At 47.3% G+C, this 18,538-nt stretch overlaps 1 protein-coding gene across 1 annotated transcript in view; it reads right to left on the reverse strand.

Moving 5' to 3' along the window:
• The window catches only part of LOC146191256 (uncharacterized), a 49,144-nt gene extending 33,775 nt beyond the window's left edge, over nucleotides 1-15,369 (reverse strand). Inside the window, exons 1-2 of the mRNA XM_084599904.1 lie at nucleotides 15,236-15,369; nucleotides 9,626-9,841 (exon numbers count right to left, since the gene is read on the reverse strand). Of these exons, the coding sequence (XP_084456030.1) occupies nucleotides 9,626-9,841; nucleotides 15,236-15,369 (350 nt within the window). The remainder of the gene's footprint in view (nucleotides 1-9,625; nucleotides 9,842-15,235) is intronic.
• Nucleotides 15,370-18,538: the final 3,169 nt, after the last annotated feature.

The raw sequence follows: 18,538 nt of genomic DNA on the forward strand, positions 1-18,538 counted from the left end.
CATATAAATAATACTTTTCTTCACTTGATCCTATGCCTGTTTTATTTCGCTACGCCTAACGGTCGATCCTGGCAATATTTGGAGCCTGGAAGCGCTTAAACGATGGGCGAAATGAGAAAATGAATAATTTGGAGAAAATTTGCTATCTTTTCGTTGGTAAGCGTTGTTTTTCGGAGAAGGTGTCTCAAATAATCGGCGTAAAATAAATGATGGCTTCGCAGTAGTTTTGATTACAGCGACTGACTCTGATGTACCAGAGCAAATATTTAGCAAACTAACATACAAGCACTGTTCAAGGGAAAGAAAAAAACGAAAAAGGATACGCACGCTTGTTTTAATATGCCTAAGACCTGTGAACAGGTGTTATTGATCGCTCGGGTTTCAACCGCCCCAAAGGACGGCTTTGCATAATACATGGATGAAACCGTTTTTATACCATTCGTGAAAACTGCGTTCGTAATCGCGCCCTGTCAGCAATTTATCATAGAAAATTGAAAGGAGATTCAGCTGTTCTGAACGTAGCGTACTACAGCATAAAAATCCACTCGAATTGTTTTGCTCTTCGATGGTTTGGAATACTGTAACGAGGGAGGCGAGGCTGTTTTTTTCACCAATTTTGTTGCGTTGAATAGTTTCTTAGATTTGGCTTTTTCACAACACACGGAGACGGTTTTCTGCACAAACCACACTTGATGACCCTTCATTGCAGAAGCAAATGCCGTATTAACAATATCTGAACGTTTTTTACATGCAGTTAAAGTTATGAAAGGGTCTAGCACGGTCATACGAAGTGAGCGGACTGCCATCCAATTCCGTTTCGCTTATAACATTTTCCGACTCCTATGCGCTGTTTCGTGCATATGACATTGAACTGTCCTTTAATCAAGTGACCGTAAAGTACCCTCGTAAAATACCCTCGACGCAAATCACGCTGAGGCTCCCAGCTATAAAACAGTAGCAATGTTTCTGTGAGAGACGTATTCTCCCTATTATCAACACTATACCTGTTACAGTGCTGGATGTCCTCTGAGGAAGAGCGCAGCCTTTCCCCGTGCGTGTCGCGTACGCGATGAATGCCGCATATGAAAGCTTCCTTTTGTTTTCGTAACCAATATTGAACTCGAACGCCGGCGAACCCGCGCACAACGTGTAAAGAACAATAGGAGCGACGAGCGTCAGGCGGCCGCCTTCCTCCAGTGGCGCGCGATCAGCTCGTGAGCGCGTGACAGCGGGTTTGCTCGTGCGGTCGTCTCGGGCTCATAGCATCCACATAACGGCGGACAAATCGCAGAGCTGATTCACGGGCAGTGCTACACGTGCGATGTGTTTTTCCAGTGAACCCTCGCTCTCTCATCAGCAAAACTACCGGCCAATGACGACAGTCGTACATTATTTGTGTTCGAGAGAAATGATACCGCGCGAAACGCAGGCAAAAGCTGAGAGTGTTGAAATCTCTGTTCGACACGTTCTGTCGCCGACATCCTAGAGCGTCAAGAAAAACCGCGCGCAATCGGTGTGGAGTGCCCGCGTAGGAGCCATCGTGGAATGAGCGAGAAACTAAACTCAAGTGTTTGTAGAAATGTGATTACGCCATGCGGATTCGTTTGCGCTCAAGTGTTCCCAATGATAAGTGGTGTCGTGCACGGTACATGATGGGATATGATCAGCGACATGTCGGACAACTTCAAACGTTCCGAAATGGCGGCTACGGTTCTGGACAGAGATGGTGGACGGGTTTCGCCTGCCGAGAACGCCAAGCACGGATATAGGACATTTCACAAGAGAATCTTATGCCTCAAAGCACGCAAAGGTAAGCAATTACTGATATTAAGGCGAACGTCTTTGTAGTCTCAAGAGTGTCCGTCTGTCCCTGCGTCCGCAAGAAGTTTAAAACGTCTTCGCGAGATTCCGATCCACGCATATACGTATACGAAGCTAACCCCTCTGGGCTTCCGATCCGCGCGTCAGTGCTGCGACCATTGGCGCTTCCTCGAACGCTGCACCCCACAGCATACAGATGCAGATAGCGGCGTTTCAAACTGGTTAACAGGAAATGATAGGCGCTGTGTTTGTTGCACTTCTCTACGGACACCTGACCTGTCGCGTAATGAAAGGGAGGTAGATGGGAGCGAAAAAAAGAAATAGAAAGAGGTGCCGTAGTGGAGCGCTGCGGACGACTGCGCTATACAGGCTTTCTCCTTACACCTTAGTGGTCCAAAGTGCCCCGTAGAATTTTTTTTTTCCTGCGTGGATGGACTAAAGTCGCTCGTAAAGGGTTGAAGAAGAGCGTCAGCAGAAACATTAGTAGCCTACCCACCGTCCCGATGGGTATTAGCCACTTCTGAAGCACAAAAGCAATTGACACACAGTAATACAGACCTTCGAGATTCAAATGCAACACGTGAAACCTGAGTGAAAATGCCAGCACATGCTCCCCCCCCCCCCCCGCCCTCCTCGACTACCTCCCCTTACCGCAGCTACTGAAAACACTCATGCCCCCCCCGCCCCACCCCCCCCGCTCCCCTTACCGCAGCTACTGAGACACTCAAAACAGCCGCATCCCAAATGCAAGAAAATGTCTCGAGTCGCAGTGTTTTTACACGAGCTTGAACGCAGATTGCACGAAACTCGGCGGTATGCCTCTTGTAGGCGCACATGATTGCCGTCTATGCGCGAGGCGATGACGCAGAGGGAAGTATATACAGATGGTGACCCTGCTTGGTGGAACTGATTGTCGATTAAATGCTTGCTGCCTGTGGCGCCAGGCCATTGATGAAAGCAAGTGAACGAGAACGCCTATCGAAGCCAAGAGAATGCGAAAACTACGAGCGCGTTCCCGAAGCAGGCTAGCGTAGTACGACGTTCGCAGATGCGGCTACTGCACAAACAATTTGGGGAAGTTGAAGCATGGCTAGAACCTCGTGATTGGAGCGAAAGCTGTGTTAACTATGGTTATGCTTGGATTGAATAATAACTGGTTCACAGGAAAGGAAAGGCGCAGCATCTGTGACACTTGAACTGTGGACACCTGACCCGCGTCGTAAAAGAAGGGAGGAAGGTGGGAGTGAAAGTAGAAAGAAAGGGGAGCCGTAGTGGAGGGCAATGGAGTAATGTCGACCACCTGGGAATAAATATTTAACGTACGCTGACATCGCACAGCACACGGACGCCTCTTCGTTTCGCCTCCGTCGAAACGCAGCCGCCGGCTTGCGGCGGGATCGGATCCGGACACCTAAACCGCGCGTTAAGGGGAGAGAGAAAACTGGGAGTGAAAGAAAAACTTTTATATCACTGCAGTCTGCTGCACCGGAGAAATGCGAAAGCATGGACTGCTGCGATGGCTAAGTGATCCTTCCTGCAATGAAGTCCTGCACATGACTTTTGTATGACGTCGTGGTGTCACGTGTCTTTGAAGTGTTTGCGTCATACTGTCCCGCAACTTTGATACGATGTCATCTAGTCACATGACAACTTTTTGCGTAATGTTGTCATGTGACCGGTATGACGCAATCTTGTCGCGTGATGTTACCGTATTTACTCGCATTATAATCATCGCTATCTCTTAATAATCATGCGTTTACTGTAACTAATTAAAGATGGCAGGCATGATGATGTCAGCACCTATGACGCATATTAAACCCCTCACTTAATATCACTCTTAATTTCACTTATTAGCCATCGTCATCAATATTATTTTATTTGCCTAATCGTTTTTACGAGATAATTATGGATCATTGGTTAATCATAATTATTGAAATGCGTGTTATTAGGTAATTAACGATGGTTAGCATAGCATCCTCACTAACTGATCATGAAACAGTGCACCATTCACTAATCGCTTACTCAATTACATTACACTCATAGACAGTCAACATCGATTCGTAAAATTACAAATGGTATCATTTCTGTGCGCCCGGTGGACAAGACTTAGGTGATGGGTTTCGCATCTGACAACCTATATATGGACTGCTGGCTCTGATAGGGCTGGGATACGTAGGTCAACGCCGCTTGCGGCGGGGGCTAGCCGGCCACCGATTTTTATCTGTTGTAGGCCGTCATTGCACCCGCCACTGCTTAGGTGGTTGGTGGACGACGGCTGTTGCGGCGCGCGTCTTTCTCTGCCTCTTCTTTTTCTTCCTTCTCTGCTTTCTCTGCCTGCACGAGACAGCGGAGGTGACTCAGCTACAGAGCAAGTAGCAGGCCCGTGCACTTTCTTTTCCTTCTTCCTTCTTCCTACAGCCACAACAACAACAACAGGAAGGAATCAAAATGCACGCGTCTGCTAACTGGCCCTTAGCTGAGCCCCCACCGCTGCATCGTGCTGACAGGGTCACCCCTGTCAAGAGGTGCCGTAGTGTCCATCGAAACGCGGCACCGTAGCCGAACTTCATAACCTTGAGGCATCGCTGCCAGGCTGTTCACTGCATTCAGCGCTTATTTCCGTCAAGTGCAGCGAAAGCAACGGGCTTTCGACCGTGCTTTCGGTTTCGTTCCGGTCGCTTTATCTTTGTAATAGCGCGGGTGTAGGAAAGAGGGATGGAATAGGTGCTAGAAGGGAATTTCGGAGGGGAAATAATGCATGCGCCACGTCTGGAGAGAGGTATTTGTTTATTGTTGACCTAGTTGTTCTATAGATCAAAACTATATATTGGAGCAATTGTGTTAATTTCAGAAGTACCTTTAATGCAATGTCATTACACGTTAAGGCGAAAGCCTTTAATGCAACATGTGGTGCCCGGCATCTGGCGTCCTGTCCTGTCCCACTATAGCTATCAATCATCCTGACAGCCAAGCCGCGCACGGAAGAAACGTATCAGTTCTTGTCTCGCGTCATACCAGTGTGGTTAAAAGGGAGACCTTCACCGCTACTTAGTGATAGTGATCGATAATGACAGTGCTAGTTAGTGATTGTCACGTGATTATGAATTGACAGAGATGACTGACTATGACGTCAACACCTAGTGACGCAATGACCGAACATTTGTAAAAACCGGAACTAACGTCATAATGACGTCACTTTCGGTCATGATGTCATGACGGGTCATGACGTCGCCAGGCGTTCAAGCATGTGCGAAGCTGACCCCGCCAAGCGTTTGTTTGTTTGTTTGTGGGGTTTAACGTCTCAAAGCGACTCAGGTTCTGAGAGGCGCCGTAGTGAAATTTCGACCACCTGGGGTTCTTTAATGTGCACTGACATCGCACATCGCACAGCACAAGGGCGCCTTGCTTTTCGCTTCCATGGAAAAGCGGCCACCGAGGCCGGGATTCGATCCCGCATCCTTGAGAACAGTAGTCGAGCGCCGTAACCACAGGCGTTCTATTCAGACTTCCGTGCGGAGCCTTTCATTTGCCGCTTCCCAGAACGCCGCACCAACCAGCATACAGAAGCAGATGCAGTACAGCAGACATCAGCAGCATTTCAAAATGATTAAGAGTAGCTAACATTATCCAGTGGCCAAGTCAATAGTAGCCATTAGGTACAACTGCGGTATGCTCGCACTGCGCGTGCCAGGGTCCGTGTTGTTGCGAGTGAAGGAAGAAAGCACCTTGGCGCAAAGAAATTTTATGAAGAATGGGGAAACCCATTAACCATATTCAAAGAAGAAAATCGAAGAATAGAAGTCTGCTGTTAGGAGTCTTGCTCGCGTCAGGCTTCGAACCGCCGGGGCGTTGCAGGGGTTGTAGCATTGGCAGTGTGAACCCGCTCCGGCGGAGCGAATCCAGATTGCATGCGCCCCTTGGCTGGGATAACGCCCGCTCCCCGAAACAAAAACCTCCCCACCTTATGGTGTGGGTGGCCTTGCCCGGGGTTGCCGTAGGATGATGATGGTTGTTGGTTGAGGTCTGTACTCTAACAGGAGGGCTGCACCCAGTGCACCATCCCCTCCCTTTGACAAGGCAAGGAAGAAAAAGAAAATGGACGGGCCTGCTACTGGCTCTGTAGCTTAGCCACCTCCGCTGCCTCGTGCGGACAGAAGAGCAAATAGATAAGAACGAAAAAGAAAAATAGGGGAGAAAGACGCGCATCGCAACAGAAATTGTTCACCACCGAAACGGTAGCGGTTGCAATGACGGCCTACAACAGACAAAAAAAAATTAAACATGGCTTAGCTCAGCTATGCCTGGATATACGTAGCGAAAAGACGTGACTACCTCGGGATGACTACCTCGGGATCAGAAGTTAATTTTACTTAGACTTCTGCGCCGTTCGTCACCAGCTAAACTCTCCTTGGCTTCCATGTCGAGCGCGTCTAAGTTCACCGGCGTTCTATAATTCGTTTACAGGAAAGGAAAGGCGCAGCATCTGTCACTCGCGGAAGGCTAGACGCGCCGCCCGGCGGCGTTGGAGCGCACTCGTTCCCGCTTGGTCCTCATAGCCGACGACAGTAGGCTGACGTCACATCCTTGACGTCACCATAATTGAGTGACTAAAGTATTTTAGTCTGGTACTTTCAACCTGCGCGCAAATCACAGTATCTGTCACGCGCGGAATCCCGCTATCATCGTCACGGTACACAAGCGGAAATATGAGCATATCTTCTTGACCCGCGACGTGGTACAGCGGTGAAGCGCTCAGCTGTGGCTCCAAGTAATGGAAGTTCGATTACCGGATGGCTACAATTTTTTTATGAAGAGAGGAGCATTTGGACTTGGCTGTGACGTCACGGCACATGGCATACGCGAAGCTCGGCTCTGACCCTCGTAGTGAAGCTTTTCGCTTCAAACACCTGCGCCTCTCCTAGTGACGTCACTCAGCGAGTTCGCGCATGCGCAGCTGTGGCTTTTTCTGACTACGATGCCACGCTCACCCCGGTGTTGACTAGCCCAGTGAAGCTTTTCGCTTCAAAATATGGTGGCATACTAGCCCACGCAACAAGCGGCAGTGACCCCCTTGCAGCTACGTAGGGCCAGGAGCAACTACCAACCCATCAGTATTATCCAGGCGTCCGTGTGGCGCCTTTAATTTGGTGGTGGTGAAAATATTTATTGATTCTTGAGCCTTATGATTATTGCCTATACTGATGGGCTGGATCGATAATGCGTAGGGTGGTCGGGAGCGTGTGGCTCTCAGTGACTCTTAGCCCAGCTCACCACCCGCTCTTGTGCAGCTGGGTCTGGGCAGGACACCGCGATCTCCCATCACTCTGTCTGTTGTCAATTGCTGGGTGGCTCAAGCTCAGAGCAGATGTTGAGGATATGATGGAAGTTTGCTTCGGGTGCACCGGGGAGAGTGCAGACAGAGTACAAAGGCCGGGGTAGATATCCGGCCCCATGGCAATTTTAATTGGTGAATTACAATAATATTTCGGCGATTCACTACCACAAGTGCTTATTATTACACTCACAACTTAAAACGTCAAATAATAATTCTGCCTTAGAGTTGACAAGCTGACAAGTGACCGATAGTCCAGACAAACTACGAGTCTCCTAAACATATATGCGCTGATTAGGCACGTATTCTTCCGTGTTTCCTGTAAGGCTGCCCTACATTTCATTTCAAATTACGTGATAAATACCTGTTCGTTGCAAGCAACTATAGGACGTTTAAAAGAGCTGTTAAAGCTGCTATTGATCGTTTTTTTTTTTAAGTATTCTACAACGATGACAGCTGCGGCCACTACTAGTCTTCGTTTGACACACTGGTCGTTCCTTAGTCACGCTGAGTCATGCCCAGTCGTTGTAGTCATTATCACTCATAGTTAAGCATACTTACTAATTTCCAGTAAGTTGCGGCAATTGCAAGTCGTCTTTTGACATAATGGTCCTTCTGTAGCCACGCTGAGTCATGCCTAGCCATTGTAGTCATTACCACTCATATGTAAGCATATTGACTCATTTCCAGTCAATTGTGGCCATTACAAGTCCGTAGTCATGCCTAGTTATCATACTCGTTGCCCTTAATTGCTAGGCATGTTTACCCATTTCCAGTCAGTTGTCATTACAAATTGTCATTTGACATACTGGTCGTTGTGTAACCATGCCCAGGCATTGTAGGCCTTACCCCTCATAGTTAAACATATGTATTCATTTCCAGTCAGTTGCGGCCATACAAGTTGTCGTTTGACATACTAGTCGTTCCGTAGTCATGCTGAGACATGCACAGTCATTGTAGTCATTACCACTGCATTCATATTTAGGCATATTTACTCATTTCCGGTCAGCTGCGGCCACTGGAAGTGTTCGTTTGACGTACTAGTCCTTCCGTAGTCATGCTGAGTCATTGTGAGTCTTGCCTAGGTATAGTAGTCGTTACTATTCATAGCTTAGCATGTTTACTCATTTCTAGTAAGTTCGTGTAATTACTCTATAGTAATGCTGAGTCATGCCTAAATACTACCACTCGCAGCTAAGCATATTTACTCATTTCCAGCCAGTTACGACTATTTCAAGTCTCCGTTTTACATATTGGTCCTTCCGTAGTTACGCTTTTTTTTTTTATTTATGTTTTTTGGTGCGCTACAGGAAAATAGGCAGACACTGCTTGGACCCATAGCCAGCGGCTAAGCGATAGCGAAAATTGGCGCCTGCTTTGCGTCTATCTTCGCCAGCACTATGCCGTCCAGTCCGTAGGACTGGGGCAGTGATTTCATTGTTGAGGAAGTATAAAACAAAGCGTCTCTTGATGCCTCTTAAGAGGAGAATGGCGAAAGCCCACCTTTCCTCTCCTATCATTTGCCTCTCTTTGCTTGCCTCTTATCGACGTCGTTGCAGTGGTACATATAGTTATAATTGGTCAACAGGAAAGTGTCCGTTAAGTGAGAGTTTTGGACGGTAGACCAACGCTCCTGTCGCGTGGCGTTCTTGGTGCGCGTTCAAGTGTGGGATTGAACATGGCAGAAAGCTATACTCCGTTTCATACATCAAGTGTAACACTGCCAAAGCTAGAGTTCTTGTTAGCGCTCCCCGCATCCGCGATGAAAAATAGTGCCTGCTCTTGACGAGAGAAAATAATAGTTGCTTTCTCTGCAAGCTTTATACACCTTACATTTGCCATAAACTTTATAAAATGCACCTTTTTTAGGGGGAAAGCATCGGATTTGGTTGTTATATGTTTTGATTGTCGTTTCCTTTCGTGTCGCGTTTTTGCTGCCCCGCAACCCTGCCAGCTATGCCCTTCGCGTTGCGCAACGCAGTGACCTCGACTGCCTCTTCTGAGCGGATTTTTTCTATAAAATCCGCGGCTGCGAAGATGTCCAGGCACGCGAAGCAAGTTATTGCAAACTAACTTGCAAACGTGTATGCTCGGAATAGAGCCCGTTTGCCCAGAAACCACTCGGGCACAAAACGAGCGCGTAGTGATACGACTCCTTTTTTTTTTTCTTGCGGACTTCTTGCGTAGTTCTCACTACGTTGCACTTGATGTATGAAACGGAGTATAGACCAAGGAATCTCGCCTACAGTTTGATCTCGCGCACAACTCTCGCACATGGGATTTCGTTGCACGAGCCTAGAAAGGCTTTAGCTTTAAAAACAGCTCACCTCGGTGAGTAGATAAATATAACGAGTTCCTTTTGACTTCGGTTACAGATATATGGTCAGACGTGCCCTCCGTACCACGCTTACAACGGTGCGGACAAAGCAGTGCGGAAGAAAAAGGGCCGCTATTGGGTCGCTACAGACGTACAGTGATTGCTGCGTCTGGATGTCTGCAGTGGGGATAGAATTCACGGCAGCGGCCGTTGCCTGGTCGGAGTCCACGGGCACCAAAGTGTACTGCGTGCCAGCTTTTAGGTTGACCATGGCACTGGCATCCACTTCGATGTAGAACTGCGGCTTGTTTTCACGAGCGCTGTCTCCACTGGTGTCGCCGCTGCCACCAGCTGTGTGATGACTTGCGGTCCTGCACCACGAAAAAACTGGCGGGTAAATTTTTCGCTGTCCTTGTAAAACAAAAAGATAGGAGTACACTTAAGCTCGATTGTTAAGTGCATTACGGGATAAAGTTGCATACACACGGACATTTTTCAGTTTTTCATTTTTTTCATTTTTGTCATCTTTATTTTATGCGCCATCACTTAGCACCAGCAAGCACTAGCTTTCCGTTTTGAGCAGTTCAGCACGATTCAACACATTGTATTTGTTCAATCATTTCAAATAATGGATCAGTTACGTAATATAAAATTCAATAATTGGCATCATCAATTGGCTTTTCATTCTAAGCATTTTTACACCATTGAACACTCCTTTGCCAATTTGTCACTTTTCATTTCTGTAATTCACGAATTATTCGATTATTACAATGATTTATTCATCTCGCCATCGCCAACCATACGCCAAAAATTCATCACTCACTAGAACCACAAACTATCATGATGCGACTTATTTCGCGCAGTCCCGGACTATTTCAGACACGCGATTCAGACGCCGCGGGCGGCTTTTCGACGGAACAAGCTGCATAAGCTATCGCTGAAAAAAAATCAATGGACAACTTCATGTACAGGTGGCGAACCGTGCGAAACATTTCCAATCTACTAAGGCACGAAAAGGCTAGAAAAATTGGTTTCGAGAAAACGAAGGAATGCGACAATGTTATGAGCCCCCAACCACAGTATAAACGAAGCGATAGCGAAGAGAAAGAATTTAAGGGAAACAGGCTTCAGCGCAAGGGTTTATAATAATTTCGACCAGCTGGGAATTTTTAACTACAGGAATTGCATTGTACAAGGACGCCTTTTGGACGTCGCATCCATAGGAACGAGGCCGCAGTGACTGGGGTGTACACCATGCCCCTTCAGCTACTTATTCGAGTAGTCTTACTCGAGTCCGCCATCGTGGCGGACTCGAGATTATATGCACGTGCGTGGTTTGGAGTGAAAGTCAGAACGGGAAGGAAACAGTCGCCGTAATAGAAGAGTGCAGTTGAACATCGGTGGCTTCGAGTTTGAACGCAGCGCATAGGATCCCGTTAGAGCAGCTTCCTGGTGTATCGCTCACACACGCTGTGAGGTGACGGTTTCTGGACCAATGCCGGTTGATTCGTAGGGTTTAAAGTGTCAAAGTGACTCAAACTATGAGCCGCAGTGAAGGGGTCCGGAAATTTTGACCGCCTAGGGTTCTTCAACGTGGAATCACACCGCACAGCACACGGACGCCTCGCTTTTCGCCTCCATCGAAAACGGGGGCCGTGGTTGGGATTTTATTCCGCAACCTTGGACACAGCAGCCGAGCGCCCTAACCATTGAACCACAGTAGCGGCCGGGGCGCAAAGATTGTGGTCCCGCGATTGTCGTAAAAGTGCAGGACTGATGGCGCTCGTATTTTCTAAGCATCTAGAACAGAAGTGCTAGTGGCAACGTGCGGTAGTCATCAGAGGAGATCCAACGCGTGCAAGGGCGCACATAGCATTATGGCAAGGGATTGTACCATCACAGTGGCACACGTAATCGGTGGCAATTTAAGGCCTTACTCAGAGCTACAACTTCCCTGGTGAGAAAAGCCACGCAATGGCTTTGAAACTAGGAGGACCGGCTGTGTATGCTTGACGATATCTACAGCCACATGATCGCCGCAAGACGCAGTAGCACGCGTTCGCTTCACCGTTCTAATCGGCTCGTGGAGGGGCAGTACGGTTCAGTATAGACGCCAGGCTGCGTCTCAACACCAGACCGACGTGGGTTCCCGTGCGGAACATGCAAAACGATGAGAGGCCCCTGAACAAAACGAAGTTCGCTTGAGGAAACAACGAAAAAGTAATCAAGAACACCTGTTAGGTTGAATGCTGCGGCATCTGCTCGTGCGTCATCCGCTTTCGCTGGTATTGTTAGGTATAGCTCTCTTTACATGCATTCGCAAAGAACCACACACAGGTCATTTTGGCTTGCCACTTTCTGCGGCCAACGCGGCGGCGGCACCTCTGAGTCACTGCGCTGAAGAGGAGTCGGCGGTAGCCACGGCGCACCAGATGTGCACAGTGGACGTCACTCTCTCCTGACGAATGCGCAGCTGGCACGGCGGCGGCGGCACCTCGAGTCTACCGTGCAGCGAGCAGTCGGTGGCGGCTCTGACGCCGCTCTCCAGCTGTGCTCTGTGTGACGTCACTCGCTAATGCGCAGCCTGACACATCGGGGATTCCGCAAAATGGCTCAGCAACTAATGCTTCCGCAACAAAACACAATGTAACCACCTTCCACTCCAACGAAGAGCTATTTCACGAACACCGCAGAGTTCAGTTCACCGCACACACTACAGTTTCCTTATTCGTTCGAAAGTGGCACCTGAACTGTCCTACGCACGTCGACTGCGCCTAAGTAGTCGTAGCCGTGGCCGTGTTGCGATTTTCACCTCGAAAGCGCTGCCAACTTTTTTGCACATAGGCGGGGATAAGTGAAACGATTTCAGCGAAAAAGCGCGTCTCATAATTAATAATAATAATAATAATAATAATAATAATAATAATAATAATAATAATAATAATAATAATAATAATAATAATAATAATAATAATAATAATTGGGTCACAGGAAAGGAAAGGCGTAGCATCTGCCACGCTTGTCTCTCAAACTTGGCTAGTTTTGGCTTCAGACTAAACAAACGACGACTGTTTTCTTGTTTAACACTAGATGCCGCCACTGCAACTTGCGTTCGTGGGTGCTCGTGACACGCGTGCGGATAGCAGCGGCAGCCGCTGGAGTCCAGGACTAGGGATCCCACCTGCTCATCCCCGTCCCTTATATCTGCTCAATAAAGGTTTTCAGTCAGTTTCGTACGGTCAACTAAAAGCACCAATGCGACACAGGGAGTAACGTTCCGTAATTTTCTGGCGTTTATCGTACCAAAGAGTCGATATACTATACGTCTTTATTATTCCCCGTCAAATTTGCATTTTTAGGCGAGAGAGAGAGAGTAAACTTTATTTGTTTAACGGAATAGCGTGGGTGGTTTCCTCATTACAGGATACCATTGGCCTGGGCTGTTTCCCGGGCCTTGGTGAGCAGGCTGCGCTTCTCAGAGAGGCCTGTGTGGGCCAGCTCTGCCTCCCACTCCGCTTGGCTGAAGTCAAACTAAATTTCGCGGAGGAATCCGGAGGGAACCTTAACATCGCCGGGCCGGGACGTGTGTCTGAGAGGAAGCTCGTGCAGCGCCAGAGGAGCATGCCACGTGCTGCTCTCATTCCAGTATCCTGTCAAGGTCGCTGGTCCCTCGCATTTGTTTACTTTTCATACCCCGTGCCAGCTATCAACGTCGTTTGCATCTTGCCCGATGGGGCACGCGCACCACTAATGGTATGGCACGAGCGCGGCTAACGGTGTCGCCTTAGCCGTGCTCGTGCTATACCGCTAGTGGTGCGCGTGTGGCGTCGGTGGTTTGCTCCCAGCAGGCGAGCGACACCGTTAGCCGGGCTCGTGCGGTGCCCTAGAAGTGCACGTGAGGCGTCGGGTTTGTTTATCTCCCAGCACGGGGGCGTGTTGACAGCTGGCACGCGGTATGAATAGTAAACAAAAGCGAAATGAAGTGGGTGCGTAAGGAGTTTATTTATCCGGGGAGGGAAGAGTGGAGTGAGCGAGGGAGGGAGGGACTATATTAAATAGACCTCCGCTACCCTGTGAGACCAATTCAAGATTTTGTCCAGAGGATCAGGCGCTGGGCTGTGCACGGTAGCCGTCCAGTGCTCCTCTGAATGAACACAGATATTTTTGTAGGGGGAGCCAAAGACAGTCCCACATGATGTGGCCGAGATTGGTTCTGGCAAGGCAGAAATGACAAGTTGAGGAGAGACGGATAGATGGCTGGACGAGGTGGCGCAAGGCAGGAGTGGGAAATGTGCAAGTCTGAAGCTGACACCTAGTGACTGTGATAGGTGGCCCCGGTCACTTGAAATTTCCTCCCTGCAAAATACCCGAAATAATGTTTTTTTCGACAGACAGACAGGCATAGAATTTTGCGATAACGAGATGTCTTGCGGTGTGCAAGGGAAGCACAAGGGCCGACTGAGGTGGTAATGGTTACATATGTGCGAGCAACATTAGAATATGCTAGCATTATGTGTAATCCCGTTGGAAGGGAATTAATAAATGTACTTGAAAGGGTACAACGAAGAACCACTATATTTATAATGTCCAAATACAGATTCTGTCGCTGACATGCGGAGCCTTAATGTGCACCTCTAAAAGAGCTTCGGCGGTTGACCGTATTCAAACTCTTGTTACAACTTTCAAGAAATTCCCTGAATATCAATTGTTCCCGTTACTTAGTTCCCAAGCGAGTTAAGCACCTAAGAGCAAGCCATGAATACTATTACCAAGGTCCTATTCTGGAAAAAAATGCTGATGCCAATTCTTACTTCCCAAGGACGACAGAAGAATGGAATATTTTACCAGCATCTCTGTTACAAGCCGCTTCATTTAACGACACCTGAGAAAGCTATTTATACTTTAATCTGAAAACGTCTTGTCAAACATTGCGCTTGTTATTGCATGTTCTCTTACTTTGTGTTCTCCTGCCTCTGTTGTTTACCTGCACTTGTGTTTGAAGTCTTAACTAAATTCAGTACCTGTTACAAAGTGTTTGCGCAATTGCGTTGCATTGAATGCGACTTTCGAATTTGTTGTGGAATGTTTATTCTCTGTACAATTTTGTGAATATGAAGACCTACTCTATTCGTTTTACGTCCCACCACGGTAACGAATCCACTGCCATAAATTTTTGCAGATGAGGCGATCCCCCGCAGAAACTCTGGCCATGCGGCCGAAGGCGGACTTCGTGGCCGGCGCAAGTGTGAGCCACCTCGTCACCAGCTAGGCCCGCATTTGCGGGGGTCCAAAGAAGATTGCTAGAGTGGGTTGGAGACTGTTTTAAGGGTGTTGTAGGGGAGGAATGCGAACAACTTTGAATGAGGGCTAAGATGAGAGCAGCTAGGTAGACGGGGGCGTATTCTATATAGTTGGAGTTCTGGAGTGTTGGCATGAACTCGGGTCATCACTGAGCGATTTATCAACGACAATGAACAATTGTGAGGGTGTGTATGGATATAACAAGGGATAATGAAAGACACCGAGAGCTGAATTAGATCGGTAGGCTCAGCGAACGTTCGGGTCATACCGAAATGATTCTGAAATCTGCAACAAGGAGAGTCATGCTAGGGAGAATCAACGAATGAAGGCAATATGTGCTGACCTAGCAGTATTGTCGGAACAACCTCCAAAAACGATTTTAGCATGTGCTCTACGTGTATCACAACATTCCCTTATTTCTTTTTTTTTAATCGAACACGGAATAGGTAAATATGAGAGATTACCTATCGGAAGGTGAAGATGGCGTGCCTAGGCTGTTTACCGAACCAGCAAATGAATCCTGGCGATCGTCGATCTCGGTTGCGGGGTTGCTGGCCAGACCTGCTCCTTCCGTGTCTGGCTCGGTCTTGTCACACATGGCACTCGTGTCAGCCCCTCCTATAGCTCGCCAGGGGGGAGGGGAGAAGGAATGAAAACCTGTTTATTTTAACTTCACACATCATGATGTGATGCGAAAAGTGATAAATATTACGCGAAGCAAATACAGTTCGCTCATTAGAAAAGCAGTAGCCGTGCCTCACTTCAGGCTAAGGTGTTTTAGGGAGTCGCCGAAATTGTTCGGAACTTTGGAAGGAGCCTGGCCTAGAGTTGATCAATAAGCGCTAGGTATTGAATTGGAAGTGTGTTGGGTGATTGATGGTTAACACTAAGGCTATAATTAATAGATCTATTATTGATAATTAAAAGCTAAACAAAGTTTGGTTTGGTTTGGTTAGTGGGGTTTAATGTCCCAAAGCGACTTAGGCTATGAGAAACGCTGTAGTAGAGGTCTACAGATATTTCGACCATCCGGAGTTGCACTAACATGTTGTTGTTGTTGTGGCTGTAGGAAGAAGGAAAAGAAAATGCGCGGGCCTGCTACTAGCTCGCACTAACATCGCACAGCACACCTGCACCTAGCTTTTCTAAAAAAAGTGAAAATAAGAATAGAGAAATTTTCGTCCGTGTGCTGTGCGATGTCAGCGCACGTTAAAGATCCCCAGGTGGCCGAAATTACTCCGTAGACCTCCACTACGGCTCTCCTTTCTCTTTCTCTCTTTCCACTTTCACTCCCACGTTCCTCCCTTCCCTTACGGCGCGGTCAGATGTCCACAGAGCAAGTGTGACAGATACTGCGCCTTTCCCTTCCTGTGAACCAATTATTATTATTATTATTACTAACCAAGAAATAAGAAAAAATATAGAAAGTTTTTGTAATGAAAAAATAAATAAAAATCAATAAAATAAAGTGCCAAGACATTCCGTCGTACTCTGTAGTATCTAAAAACAAAGTGGCGATTCGTTGCATTGTAGTCAGTTTGTGGGTATAGTACACAAAGAAAGCCAACCCACGCTATGGCGTCTACATTTAAGACAAAGCTTAAACATTCATCAAACTTTTTCTCTTCAGGAATGTCTTTTAGAAGATAGTGCCAGTGCGAGAACGGCCTTGCAAAATAGTTTTAGTACATTGCTAAAGCATATCAATCATCGAGCGCATATCGCTAATAGTGTGTTTAAATGAAAGTGACTAAGCAAATGCACACAGAGAGAAATTCTATAGAAATAAGCAACGTACCTACAAGAGTGTCTCAAGATATACCAGTTACGAGTTGAAGAAAACGCAAGGCGCGGGTACAAATAAATACAAATCAAGAATATATTTTAGTGTTTAGCCGATAGGAACATTGTGCAGCATACACAGTAAATCAGAGCGCTTGCTACTGTGGCATCTAAGGTAAACTAACAGCTAAAGAAATAGAACATAAAGTGTTTAAATTGAGTGCTCTGTATGCTGCTGCCAATGTACTCATGGCAGCTGGTCATTTGCAGGCGCAGATAGCAAGTGACAAATATGCGGTATTGTTAATGATTAGACGAATAATCTCTGATAGCCTCCCCCCTCCCCCCAAAGCTGCGTCCTTGAGTGCTCGCGTGCAGCTACAGCTGATTGGATTTTCCAAATGAGCGGTGCTGAATGTCTAGCTGCATTTTCAGTACTCAAAATTACTCGATAATTGCCACCTGCAGTCTATCAACACCAGATTACGTCCCCACGCAGTCACTTCCGATGAACGATGCCTTTGCTTCCTTACAACTTCTGACCAATCCTGTGGCAATCTCTGCAAGGTTCCGCACCTAAAAGTTCTGACACGCACGGTTTTCCATGCAGAATCTTCAACACATCCCGATGTCGGAGGCAATACCTTCCAGCACTGCCAGCACTAAAGTAGGCATATGCGGAAATGTAAAAAGTACCAAGTATTGCAGGCGGTCAGAGTTCAATTTGCAGCTAATTCCAGAATATCAATGAAAATTATGCTCAGTCGGGTACAGGGGCTTTACGAATCCGGCAGAGAAGTTACTCTCGCCTGGACGCATTAGTGAAAATCATTTGAAGTGGTGACGCGAAAATGTGAGGGGATGTTCAAAAAATAAAAGAAAAAAAAATCGGTGCTGAATAAGCACTATAAAGTTCGCACAAGCGCCTTAGCAAGTGGTGTATTGCAGCCGGGCGGATCCCAAGATTGTATTGCAGAATGTCATATGAATTTAACTGGCGCCCGATAGGGCGTGGTAAGTTTACTATACGGGTAGGGCAGTCGTTCTCATTTGGACGCACTCCTCAATAACACTTTTTGTTACGATGCGGGATGGAGAGGCGACGTTCAAGAAGGATTATACGCGCAGAATATCTACTAAAGCTCTCATAAGCAGAGCCTTGGGAAGAGCAAAGTATTACAGCCGGTTGGAACACAAAATTGATAGCAGAGTACCAAAGGAATGCAACTTTCACTCGATCGGTTGCAGTTGAGCTACAAATCCGGTCGAGCAGTCACTCTCACCTGGACGCATTTCTGGAAATCACTTCACATGCGACGCGGAAATTGCAGAAGGTGTTCAAGAATATTGCATGAAATACGCACAAAATATTTTTTTTTTCTGTGATCAATATTAATACGGCATTTTTTCTCTATTATCATTCCCAATCAGGCATTACTATATTTAAGCTGTTATGCATAAATGCGGCAACACTGGGGTGCATCGAGGCATGCAATACTGAGTTACCACTGCGTCGAAGAGTAGCGCTGAGCGAAGGCCAAAAATACACCCACAGCCTCCATTTGCAGCTCACCGCATTATTTCAGAGTGACGATACTTGCCGCGCTGACTTTAGCATGGAGGCCAGCTGGTAACGGAGCGAAATAAAAAAGAATAGAACGCTGTCGTCTTCGACTAGTGACCCAGCACATCGAAGTGAAGACCCAGTTGAGAAGGAAAAATACGCGCTCAGGTAACACGAAATGCAATGCATGAACACAATGGCTCGCTAAAACGTCGACGGGAGAAAGCATATACTAAACGCCATAAAGGCCAGTCAGTACGAAGGAAGATTACAAAAATCGGTTTCATGGCTCTCTTCCGCAAACAATGGCCGCCTATGGGCAGCCTAGGCCTGAGTCACGAAACTCGACATGCGAAAAAAGTACGGCAGGAGACATTTCACCGCGTTCACAGCACGCCGGGCGCATGTCGCGTGGTATTCG

The sequence above is a fragment of the Amblyomma maculatum genome, chromosome 4 (genome assembly GCF_055883805.1).
Source record: "Amblyomma maculatum isolate TAMU_Amacu chromosome 4, ASM5588380v1, whole genome shotgun sequence".
NCBI classification, from domain to species: domain Eukaryota; kingdom Metazoa; phylum Arthropoda; class Arachnida; order Ixodida; family Ixodidae; genus Amblyomma; species Amblyomma maculatum.